This window comes from Cariama cristata, unplaced genomic scaffold (genome assembly GCF_000690535.1).
Source record: "Cariama cristata isolate BGI_N322 unplaced genomic scaffold, ASM69053v1 scaffold12390, whole genome shotgun sequence".
In the NCBI taxonomy this organism is placed as follows: Eukaryota; Metazoa; Chordata; class Aves; order Cariamiformes; family Cariamidae; genus Cariama; species Cariama cristata.
In genome coordinates, this window is record NW_009593011.1 from 24,238 (window position 1) to 37,036 (window position 12,799).

Consider the following 12,799-nt stretch of genomic DNA (forward strand, 5'->3'; position numbering starts at 1 on the left):
CTCTCGTTATAAAGTGGGGCTGAGTGCTGGTGCTTTCTTACCTGATGAGGGCTTGGGGTACATCCTGTGGAAAAACAAGAGGAAAGCGTAGAAGATAAAGGCCAAGCCTCCGAAGATCATCCCACAGACCAGGAAACTGTAGCTGCCCTGATCGTGTATAATCTGCAATTGGAGGGAAAAAAACAACCACGGGGAGCAGACATGTCATCATAGCACTCGAATACCTAATTAGCATTCAGTAAGAGCTTTACTATTTGATAGCTCAAGGGTAATGCAGTGCTTTATCCCAGCAGCTGTCCAAAACCAGGACTAAGGTTTCTACTTCAAAGTTCCAGTCGGTTTTTGGCATGCTTTGTCTACACGTACCGATCCCACCAGTAACTGTAGTACCATCTCTCCAATTCCAGCTCCAGTCACCAACACCGTTGTGGCACAGCCTGCAAAGAAATAGTGCATGTGATGGTGGCAGGGAACAGATCAAACAGCCAGCAGGATCAGCCTGCAGCTTCTTTAAACTCCTCTTTCATGGATCTCTCCATACAAGATTTGCAAATACTTAAACGTGTCTTCCCATCTAGTGCTGAGAATGCCTCTTCTAACTTGCAGTAGTGCAGAAAGGTAAACGTTTAAGCCAGAAAACCCTCTCCTGTTCTGTCTCTTGTCTCTGTTGGCAGAGGGGCTGTTGCTTCTTGCTGGGAAGATTTTCATTCCTCTGTATTACTGCTCCAGAGATGGAGGTTGGCAGAGACCTCCTATAAGAGCTGGCCAAACGCGAGGATTTTCAGTTCACTGATAATTGGGATGATGTTTTCAAAACTAGCTCCCTGTAAGCCTCTAAAGCAGACATTCCTCTCAGTCCCTGAGATCTCTAAAGCTGCAGGAGACTAAGAACCAGTCTGGATCCCTGCCTGGAGGAGTTATTAGTACACTGAAGCCAGGACTTGTGCAGTCTGGTTTTCTGACTACAAGCTTGAATAAACATTGTATTCAAAAGCAAATCTTTCTTCCCGGCCTCCTGGGCATCCCTGAGGAGGGAAGGAGTTGCTAGGTGTGATGGTATCTGAGCTCTAGCCTTGAACACCCACCTGCTTTCAAAGTCTGCCAGGCGTGCCCGAATCCCTGCTCACCTTTGTACTGCAGGATGTCCTCCGTATAGGCGAGCATGCTGGGGAAGGTGCTGCTGAGGAACAGCCCCAGGGATGCTGTCCCCACAAACAAGAAGACAACGCTGTAGGAGAAAATCAGGAGCAGCAGGAAGGTTAGCAGGACTCCAACCTGTGAACGACAAACACAGAGTCAGTAGGAAGGTAAGATGATCACAATCTCTGAAAAACTGAAGTAAATAGTCAAATAAAATCTATCTACCTTTACAATAAAGAATTTGTTATTTTTGATAACAGGACTTAACGTGACTATATACAGTTCATCTGTTTCAATTTCATTAGGTAGAGACTTAAGATTCTTATCTGAAAAAAAAATATTCTTATCTGCAGCTTTAAATACAACAGTACTGCTACTTCTATAATATTTATGTGTCTCAATCACTAGTAAGTCTTATTCAGCATGTTAAAGAATTAACTCACTCTCAATAACTGCTCAGAAACCAGTCACGGGAGTAAAGCCAAAAAGCCAACTAAATTTAAACCAGCTTGCCCTCACCTCTGGCTTGCCGCAGCGTACAAGTAACAGCAAAACCATCCAAGTTAGCCAGGGCACAGGGAGTGAGCAGAGGGAGCTCTGCAAAACCAGCTCAAGTTAGTCAGTCTTAATTGTTTAGGCCCTGATTATGGGTGTGTGCATGTACACAAGAGCAATTCGGATTCTAAAGGAATTGAATTCAAACTGCAGTTTCCTATAATGCTGAAACGACTCCAAGAGCTGGTGTATCTTACTACATTCAGCAGTACCAACAAGCAAGAATTGCACAAAGGGTTCAATGTTAGTCAAATTAATTTTTGTCCTTGGATGATACTACTACCGTTGTCTTTAAGGGGAAGTGAGGCGGCTTCCATTCAAGGCTGGAGGCTATTCCCTCTTCTCGTCAAATATTAGCAGCAGCTAAAGTTGTCCTGTCCTGAGGTTTGTTAATTCAGCAATACTGCAGTTCAGGCAAGTGATTAAGCCAGTAGTACGCATCAAGGAGATGCACGGGACTGTTCGTATCAGATACCCAAGGTGGATCTGCTGGTGCCGAGCTTTCCCTGCTCCCATGCAAGTAGTGACTATGTGCTAAAGTAGGAGATTACACTAATTTTTAAAATAATTGCATTTCATTTGGCTGTAGCTATTGGTATCCAAGCTCAGTTTTTAAAGTGACCAGCAGCAGGGTGCTGAGCAGGCTGCCTCACCTGCCTCCTGTCTGCAAAAGACATCGGCCTAAATCTTCAAAACATCCCAGTCTGAACTGTCGCTCCTGTTTTCTCACCACCCTGTTACATATTCTTGGCCTTGTAATATTAACTGTGAAACTTGCTACCAAAATAACTTCTGGGTTAAATAAATTAACTGCCTTCTCACTTGTTTCTTTCCTTTTTTGCAAGAAGTGTAAATGGGAACAACTCCCTCCCTGCTGTCCATCACATCCTTACATGTGTCTGTCTTATATATCCTTAAAGGCCTCCTTGCTCTTTCTTCAAGTGAATTAGTTTTATTAATTTAAGCGACCTCACATCACATTAGTTTCTTTGACAGCTGCTACAGTCTAAGCAGAGAATTTACTGACCTATCTGCCTTACCCTTTCCCATGGCTAACGTGGGCATTAAATTCCCTGCAAAATGCCAGAGAGGACAATGTGCAAAGTAAATAAATTTGGGAGACGCTTTACTAGATGCTTTCACAAACGTAACATTAGATTAACTGAGGAGCAAGCTCAGAAAAGCCGTGCAATCAAGTTGTAAGTCTTAGCTACCTCAGGCACCGGAGTCAGCTGCGAACACGCAGAGGCAGCAACGCAGCGAAAGGCCTGGTGCCGATCTACCTGTGCCGCACATCAAACCCCAAACTAGGCAACTCCTGGAGCCAAGCGGAAGAAAAACGTAATAAAACCAGCCTTACCACATTGATGAAAACCATAGTTGCTGGCTTCATTCGGTAGGACACTGGGATGGAGATGAGCCTGCCCAGGGTGATGAATGCCCAGAAGAGGCTGGGCAGGTAGCCGGCCACTTTATGTACTACAGAGAGGGGCTCTTCCACTGCATAGCTGTAAACGAAGCCCGAGTACTCGCCCTGCAGGAAAAACAAAACAGCGTGTCACACTGATGTGATGACTTACAGGCTTTGCAACTTTAACTTCAACCTGTCCCTCAGTTATTCACAATATTGTGATAGTGCTGGAGAGCCCACCTATGGATTTGCCACCAAATCTCAATGAACCTCGCTGCCGAGGGTTTGCAGCTGGAGACAGGCTTCCACCAGAAGTAGAAAGCAGGACTTAAGTCTTGCCCTTTTAGGAGAGCTTAACAACATTACTAGGTAAAATGCGTGCTAAGCTCTTATCTGTAGAGATGCTCTCTTCCCTAGGGACTGCCTTGTCCTTTTGGAATTGCATACTCTCAAAACATATCACATTAAGAACCTGGAGCTGATCATCCTTGAAGATGGAGGCCTCGGAAAGGTCCCGTATCTGACAGCTGCTTTGCGTAACCCTGCCCATCTTTCAGGTTCCTATTTAATGCCCTAGTAAGACCCAGCAGTATTTTACCATGAGGGGACTGAGACAAAACTGTTGAAAGAAAAAGACCAGCAGCTTGCCAGCCACGAGCAAGCCTTCCTCGCCCGGACAGAAGTGCTACACACGGCAAACCCCGTGTGACTGCGCCGGCCAGGGACATGCTGCCAGGTCCCTCCAGAGACTGCACCATCCCCTCGTGTTCTCATCTTGGATTGCGAGGGCTCCGGAGACCCACCAACAAAAAGCGCCACTGTTTCTTATGAAATAAAATGAAGCTGTTCTTGCCTCTTGGCTGAAGTGAGAAGAGACCTCCACTGCGTACAAGTAGACAACATCACAACTCCAGCTCTAAACTGGCTAGGTTCGTAGCAATCTAGCTGCAACAACACAGAGCCTAGGAGAAGCCACAAAACCCTCCCAAGAAGCAGGGCACATATCAGCCTGACTAGGATTAGCTTTGAATGAGCTACCTTGGGAGCCAGACTGCCGCACTGGCAGACCCTCAGGTCCAGCCCGCTGCACGCAGAGGACATGTGCTGGGTTTGGGCTGTCACAAGTGATTTGCAAGGAAGAAAGCCACACAGCTTTGCTCAGACAAGATCCCTCTATCAGCTGAACTCACCACAATCCCATCAGTCATGAAGAGAACAAGAGCCCCAGTGATGTGGACTGCGAAGTAGGTGTAAGAAGCCCCTCTGAAGTTTTTGCTTTGGCAGCAGCTAAATAAGTCATCATGACCTGGTGAAAAACAATGCAAAGCAAACTTAGCTGGAACGTCCCCCTGGGGCTGGGTGTTTGCCAGCCCACAACGGGGATTGTCGTGCAGCTGAGGGCAAAACAAGAGATTCATAGAGGACCATGAACAACGTGGAACACTGCTAACCTCTGCTGGTACCACCTCTTTCTTTACCTACCTCTAAACTTTCAGAAGGAAGATGGATATGCTTATGGGCTGCTGTCCACATACTGGGATCCTAGCTCTCCAGGATACATGCTACTTCTCTTACTGTAGCTGCTTGTGCTCCTCTTCCCGTTTAGGAGGTCCACATTGCTGGCCCCGCTCTTACAGTCAATAGAAACAAGCCCATTCGACCACTTGTGCTCAAACCCTCATCCTTGGTCCCACCACACAGGACGGTCCTGCCCAGGATAGCTCTCATTCCTCAGCTTAATGATATTTAACCAAACAAGCCAACTTTGGGAAAAACAGCTAGCATTGCCTCCTCTGAGCAGACCACAGAGCTGGGGGTCAGGACCCCAGGAATTCCCGACTCTCCCGTCCTCATGCGTATATCGCACCGCTCTGGGACGTGCAAAGGGCTGGTGTTAAGGTAACAGCACCTGGAGTCCTGTGCAGGCGAGACAGTTGCTCCTGCATGGCAAGGATGAAATTCTCGCTACTTCTGTGGGGAAGGAGGGATTTTGCCAGCACAGACGTGTCTGTCAAAGATCGCAGCAGTCAGCATACAGCCTTCCTGCTTCCCTAAGGACTAATCTCAACTGCATTTAAGAGGAAGATGGAGATCTGAAGAACACGAAGCTCCAATGGGTTGTATGGAAATGGGCAGCTGGGTTGAGGAAAGAAGCCATCAGTGTCTCAGCTAAGGGAAATGCTATCAGATGAGCACAACCTTATCAGACACCAGAGAACCCACTCCATTAGGGACACCTATGATCCTTCCCTGCAGCACCTCACCACATCTCTTAACTGCCTCCACCTTCAAGTATTCCCTAAAATTTCCTTTTATTGTTCAGGTAAAGCCATCTCTTCTGTAATAACACTAACGCTCCTCTGATAACTCTAAAACACGATTACTTCAGAGATTCACTCTTTAGCTGAAGAACTTACTTTGATACGTTTCTCTTGGGTAGCAAAGAACAATGCTACTATTGTCCCCAAAACAGGGTGTAGCCACAAGTTCAAGAGTAAACTATTGCTGGAGTTTAACTTTTCCCCTCAAACAAGGGCGCTGTCCTTACTCCTTTCAGATTTATAAAAATCAGCGTTCTGCAGCATGACGGTCACTTTTACACTGAACAGTCAGCGGAGCCAGCTCAAAATCTGACCAAAAACCAGAAAGAAACAAAGGGGCACAACTTTCACATGCGCTTAAATGACTCGGGAGCCCAGGTTTAGTTTTAGGACAGCTTGGAGAAAAGCAGCCTGGAGTACCAACAACAGGCTCCTAATCTCTGTTCAGGGGTTACGGTCCCGTCTAAATTGAGGGCAATTGGCCACCAAATTGCCTGTTTGGATTGTTTGGGTACTTCTGGATTACATTCACGTGTACGTTTTGGAAACTTTCCTCCTTAAACAATAGCAATGGATCTCACTTGTTAAACTCAACGGAGCCACTCAAAAATGCAGCCTTTTCTCCCCCTGCTCACCCCCTCTATTACCCCAAAGCCGTACGAGAGGCGCCTCCAGCTCACCTCCTGCTGCGTGGGGTCTCTGCACAGTGGTGGAGAGATCGTCCTTCTCCGTGGGCCGCGTTTCCATTGCCAGCTCGTCGGCCGACAGCAGCGGGTGGCTGCTGCTGTTGAAGCACGGCACCATCCGCTCCTTGTAGAGCAAGAAAAACACCGCGATGGGCACCGGCAGCTGGGAAGGAACAGAGAGAGGCAGGTGAGCATGACAAGCCTCGCACAAAATTCAGTCCTGTTCCCCAGTCGCAACAGCCTTTTAGGAAGCAGCACTCAGCATCTGCAATAGGTGTGCCTGAATTAGCCTGCAAGAGCAAGGACAGAGGCTGGCAATGGGGTAAGGTAGAGCAAGAAAAACACCGCGATGGGCACCGGCAGCTGGGAAGGAACAGAGAGAGGCAGGTGAGCATGACAAGCCTCGCACAAAATTCAGTCCTGTTCCCCAGTCGCAACAGCCTTTTAGGAAGCAGCACTCAGCATCTGCAATAGGTGTGCCTGAATTAGCCTGCAAGAGCAAGGACAGAGGCTGGCAATGGGGTAAGGAGCTACTGCAGGAGGGATGGAGGCTTGTTAGGAGAGTTAGCAGGGAGGAGAGGGGAGAAGGGAGAAAAAAAAAAAACAAACCCAAACCAAAACCAACCAACCAAACCCCAGCAAGTTGAGAGCAAAGACTCCCGATCCAGAGTGTGGCTGGGGGATCCTCCTCCACGCCCCACCAGTCCCTGTGGGATGCCAGGTGGGCTGGGGACCATTCACCTGGGATGGGGGACAGGGACACTGGAACAGAAAGCACCTAAACACAAACCTCATGAAGTACTGTACCAGCCCTTCAAAACCAAAACATTCTGGTTCCCGAGCATTTGGCCACTCCTGCTCAAAGAATAAAGCAGCTTTTTTTGCCTGTGGAGAGCAGAACAGTTCTAACGGGAGACCTTCTGTGGCTGAAACTCTGTGAGGGAAGAGCAAGATGCTCCGAGACCGGCTTTGCGCATCTCCAGCCATTAGCAGAGGTTGCTCAGCATCTCGTAAGAGATGAGCTCGTCGTTCCCAGGCCAACAACGACAGCACCGCTACAGCCGAGCAGCTTCAAACAGCCCCTTGGCACAGCCTCTGCTGAGGGACTCAGGACTGATGAGCAGGGTGAGCAGCGAGCCTCCAGCCATCGCCCTCTCGGCTGTTGCTGCCTTAGAGACCCCCGCACATCCAGGGATGCCGCTGCACTGGCTGCTGCGCAGGCTCCCAGCACACAGCATCCCACCAGCACCGCTCCATGCAGCCCGGGCTTTCTGCCTGGTGCTAATGCACACAGGGACCGTGGGTTTGTACCTGCCCACTGGATCCATCATGCGGCAGCCGCAGCATCAGGCCCCCGGCATTGCGCTCCCTCGCTGCCACGTGCCTGGGGACGAGCCTACACCCTATGCACACCCACGACTCGGTGGTGCTTCCAAGCCTGGAGGGATTTGCTCTTTTTCTTTTTTGGGGGGGGAGAGAAAACAGAGGGAAGCAGATAAAGCTGGGTCTGCCCCTTGCCAGCCCTCCCTTCTCCTCCTGCCACAACTAAGTGGTGTTTATTCTGCAACAAACTGGGGGAGAAAGCCAGGAAATCCTAAGTGACAGCTCACTCGCCCGCCGCCGAGCGCTTGTTTTCTACATGTCTGTGAGCAAGTGTGAGCTCTAGCTCCAAATTTCCTGCCTTTTGTTGGCTCATGGCATGATTTAAATGTATGGAGAATTCCCCCCCCGCCCCGCCTCTCTTGCCTGAATTCATTTACGAGGACTTCATTGTTCTGGGAACAATGGGAATAGGAACAGTTAGTTCGGTCCCATGGAAGAAAAACGCATTTGCTTGATAGTTCTAATCCTTCCGGAGGTCAGGACCAGATTTTATTCTTCTAAATTGCAGATTTTGCAAAAAAAATACGCAGGCTGAGGGACTGGCTGTACAGATAACCTCTTGGGCACTTCCAGCCCCAAGGAACACTTGGTGCCTATGTAGAAAACGGCCCCAGCTCTGGATTCCCCCAATTCCCAGTCAAACCGTAGGCATGTCCCTCCTCCCCAGATGCTCATCTCTAAAGCAAGGAGGTCCCTTTCGCTTTATCCAGACTGTACCATCTTGAAGCTGGCAGTGCCTCTGGTGCACAAGTGCTCTGACCCCATCAACCGTGAACTGCTGGCCAGCATTGGCTGTTTCTGGTAGGAAATGCCCAAAAACCAGAGACTCGCCCACGGTCAAGCACAGCCCTCACCCATGGGCTGCCACCACACCGAAGCAAGCTCAGGAAAGCGTGGAAGAGCAAAGGATCAAGCATCCACAAAACCAGTTCAGTTCTTACACAGGCAGATGGAGAGGGGCAAACAGAGCTGAACACCAGATCCCTGCCAGGGCACGTTTCACCAAGCAAAGGGACAAACCCATCCTGGAGGAGCAGCCCACCCCAACTACAGGACAAGGACAGCTTGAGGACTTCCACTGCCCACACGAGCACGGCCAGTGCTGTGAGCTGCCAGGTGGGCGCTGAGCCCCTCTCCCTATCTGCAGCTCCCTCGTGCCCCAGCTGGAGAGGTTGGGTGGTGATGATGAGCCTTGCTGGCCCCCGGGGTCAGCACACATGCTAAGACACACAAGGGCAAGACCACCGTGCTTACAATAGGATCTTCCTACTCAGCTCCCAAAGCAGCTTTGGTTTTCCTGGGGCCAACACCTTGGCTGCCTGGCACGAGGCAAAGAGTTAGCAAAGCCTTCCCCCACTGCAGGGAGCTCAGACAGCGAGAACCAAGGATGAGCTGCAGCCACAGCCTCTAAAATAAGGGCAGGGACCCTCAAAGCACCACCCTGCCCAGCAGAGTCACTGGTGCCCCGCACCGTCCCCAACCACACCAAGCTGGACACCTCCAGTCTCCATCGCCAACCAGCCCTCCCTCTTGAGCAGGCAGAGATTTTGGTGCGATAACCATTTGTTCATGGGCTTTCTTCCCAGGACAACTCTGCTTCGTCTTTTTCGGCAGAAGGCGTTTCCTTTTTCAAAGGGGAGAGGGGTATCCGAGCACCCACCGGGAGCCTGCACGGGCTGGAGGGCAAAGGGGGCAGCAAGAGCCCCGCTGCCTGGACACGGCCCTCCAGCTCCGCTCGCCCGATTGCCGGGGATGCTCCCCTCCCCCTGGCAGCTTTTAACCATTATTCTAAACTCAAGTTGCTGCATCACGCAGTTAAGTGTGGGTATAATCCAGGCTCCTTCCCTCCAGTTTCTATTTTGGTCTCTCCCCCCCAGGAGCACGGGACTGTTCCCTGCTATTGTATCCAGGCTACTTTTAAGCAACCTAAGCACAATGGAGTGTCCCACACTTCCCCTGGGAAACCACCTTCCGGACAAACACATCCCTCTCGGAGGAACATTTTCCTGATTTCCAGCCCCTTGGAACGGGCTGGATGATGAAATTTCCGTTCTGTGGGAAACTGAATTTTAAAATATGTTTTTGTTCCAAATCTGGATGAAAAGCCAGAATTTTCTCTTAGAATGAAAAATTTTGGCCAGGACTCATCCAAGCACTTCATTTTGATAATGCTGAACCACTTCATTTTACTAAACCCAAAACTTTTTGCTTCAATAACATCAAAACAACTATTCTGTCAGCTTTACACTGCATTTATGCCAAAGTCAAACTGAGACATTTCCACTTTAAACAAAGCAAGAAGTTGAAATGAATCATTTCAGCTTGTGCCTTGTCAGAATACACACAGCCCTGTGAAAACTGAGATGGAAATGTGTTTTTGACAATTTTATAACAAAATCGCTGAACTTGGTTTGCATTTCTATAGCTTACTCATTTCATCCACTTCCCTGGGGTTTTAAATACCAATTATTGTTGTCTTTCTCTGATGTTTACACCTTAAACAAGGGTCAGGAGTTTTGGAGCTGAGCTACTGGCAGTATCTCCAGCCAGCGGGCTACGTTACTTCGTTTAAATGAGGAATCAAGTCAGGTCCCTCAGTGACGCTTTGGGAAAGACAATAACAGCTCGGCTTCGGCAAGGGGACATGCTCCAGAGCTGCGTGTGTGGCGTACGTCCGACTCCCTGCTCCTCTGATGTTTGTTACTTACCCCTCACCCCAAAAACCACCAGTCTCCCAGCACCCCGGGACTCCCTGCCGTATTCCTGGTGACACCACGCAGCGTGCACACATGTGCAAACCACCCACACGTGCAAACTGCACTTCAGCGTGCAGTGATGCACAAGCCCAGCTCACCACCTGCTATGCATCAGCTGCGGGGCAGAGCGGGACTCAGCCTAGGGTCCCATCCTGCTCCCAAAATGTCTATGGGACACTGCGAGGAACAGAGAGGGGTCTGGCAACCACCCTCCCGTCAGTGCTCCAGATCTCAGACACATTGTCGCGTTCAAAGCGGATATTAAACACTGCCTTCAAAGCTAAATTAGTTCGCTCAGGATTGACTGGCAAAATAGATAACGCTCCGGTGTAATTAAAAGCACATTTCCCATGGCATACACAGACCCAGAGGTAATTAAAGCTGTCTTCTCCTCCTAGGCAGAGAGCATCCTTTTTGGTACTTCTGCAAAGAAACTCATTACGGCACCTGCCCAGCTATTCCAGTTGCCTGTTCTTCTCCTCACACCAGTGAGCTGCGCGGCCCTCGGTCTAACGAAAGCCCCTGGATTAGGTGCACTGGGGTATGCTTTAGTTATTCAGCAAATGGCAAGACCAAGAGCACAAAGAAATCTGTTCCCTTTGCCTAGTGCAGGCGCAGTGGTAGAAGATCAAGGGCCGTGCATTGGCCTGGGACAGGGAAGAGCACCGGAGCATCCTTGTGGTTTGGCAGAAGGGCAATGGCTAAACTTGCCTAGGGAAGGGGCAGCAGGTACCGGGGCAGACAGGCAGGATCACCCTTCCCTTCCACTACAGGAGGTCCCCATGTGAGCAAAACAAGCACCATCTCGGCGGTCCCTGCCCTGGCACGCTCTTTATAAACAGACAACAGAGCACCTTCTGGCAAGGGCTGCACAGGCTGGGCTCTGCTCTGCTCACAGGGGGGACCCCGGGACCCCTGCCAGCAGGAGTTCCCACGCACGAAGCATAACCGGGCACTCTACACGGAGTGGGAGCAGAGGTGCCCTCAGCATCAATCCCACCACAAACAGCAGCACTTGGCAGGGCTGATGCTTGCTGCAACAACGTGCTCCGCTCACATCACTCCAGATCTCCGTGGACACTTACACACAGCTCGCAGGGCTCCTGCCGCCAGGGAAGTGACAGCGGCGGCTTAGCTAGCTCTGCTGCAGAGGGACTGGGGATGGGCACGGCGATGGCCACAGCCCAGCGAGGCTGTGCAAGGGACCAGCTGTGTTTAACCATGCTGGGACTCGGGTATTAACTTGGGGGGTAAGGAACAGGGCTACATTTCAGAGACAGCTCACAGCCTGCAGGCAAGAGCAGCTTGCTGGAGATCAGCTTTGGGACTCAGCAGGGCAGAGAAAAAGCCCAGGCACTAAACCCCACCTCTCTCACAAAAGAAGCACCACAGGGCTCTTATATCTGCTGCAAATCTCCAGGGAAACATAGCAAATAGGCAGAGACACCCCGACCAAGATTTCAGCCCCAGTAACTCAATTCACTTATGCGCACTTTCCTATGAATATCACTGCAAATCACCCTCCTGCCAAGCCATCCCCACACCACCGAGCTCCCCCCGAGACTGACCACGGAGGAAGACTTTGCGGTTCTGAGGGCCGTTAGCTGGTATAACTCCTGCCCAGGGGGATGCTGGAGGTACAACGTGCTTCCAGAGAGATCAGACAAATCCCCACGGGACAGTACATCAACCTTATCACATCGGACGGCACAGCGACAGCTGGCTCAGCTTTGCAGAGTCCTGCCCGCCTGCTCCAGGCACCTGCTGGAAACCGGGCACTTGGCAAAAAAACCACACTTTTGCTGCGGACCAGCACAACCATCCTCATGCCTCCTTCAATTGCTGGGATCACCTAACAGGCGCCAGCATCCCCCCCCCCAAACACCACAGTCGTCTGCAAAGCCGAGAAGCAGGGATACCCTCAGCAACAGCTTAGGCCACTCTGGCTGCAGCACTTACATTGATGAGGGCCATGATCCAGAAGGCGTAGGAGACACGTGTGACCACCATGCCTTTCATCGGCAGGTCGTAATGAGACAGGTTGCCGGGATGGTGAGGGACCAGGGACTTGCGGATGTGAGGGAGGTTGCTGGAGGCGTTGGCAGTGGAGTTTGAGAGGATGCAGTTGGTGTCCGAGAGGAAGGGGTCAGCTATCAGTGGGCTTAGCAGCGCTCCAAAGCCCACAAAGAAATGAAGGGCCTGCAAGAGATGAGACGCGCAAATAGAGCAGGGAGGTTTACTGCTCTTCTCTGCAGGGAGGCTGGCTGAGCCTCTCCCTCCTCCTCCTCAGAGGAGGAAGCACAGCCAGAGGGGAGATGCAGGCTCCATGCTCACCTGCAGGAAGATGGCAGAGTCCTTTTGGTAGATCTTCACCAGCTGCATGTTGGAGATGGTGTCGATGCAGCCCATGGCCAGTCCTGCCACAGCCATGACCACAGCCAGGACCACCACATTGTGGCACAGAGGGATGATGGCAAAGACCAAGGAGATCGCCAGCGACGAGGCAAAGAGTGCAAACAAGGACTGAGCCAACCTGAGACAGGGAAA

General features: G+C 50.7%; 1 protein-coding gene across 1 annotated transcript in view; it reads right to left on the minus strand.

Annotated features, from left to right (window-relative positions):
• The window catches only part of MFSD4 (major facilitator superfamily domain containing 4), a gene marked incomplete at its 5' end in the record, with an annotated part of 20,322 nt that overhangs the window by 1,012 nt on the left and 6,511 nt on the right, over window positions 1-12,799 (minus strand). The window contains 8 exons of the mRNA XM_009708138.1: window positions 42-162; window positions 367-437; window positions 1,128-1,275; window positions 3,056-3,229; window positions 4,297-4,412; window positions 6,108-6,276; window positions 12,212-12,451; window positions 12,587-12,785. Coding sequence (XP_009706440.1) covers window positions 42-162; window positions 367-437; window positions 1,128-1,275; window positions 3,056-3,229; window positions 4,297-4,412; window positions 6,108-6,276; window positions 12,212-12,451; window positions 12,587-12,785 — 1,238 coding nt within the window. The remainder of the gene's footprint in view (window positions 1-41; window positions 163-366; window positions 438-1,127; window positions 1,276-3,055; window positions 3,230-4,296; window positions 4,413-6,107; window positions 6,277-12,211; window positions 12,452-12,586; window positions 12,786-12,799) is intronic.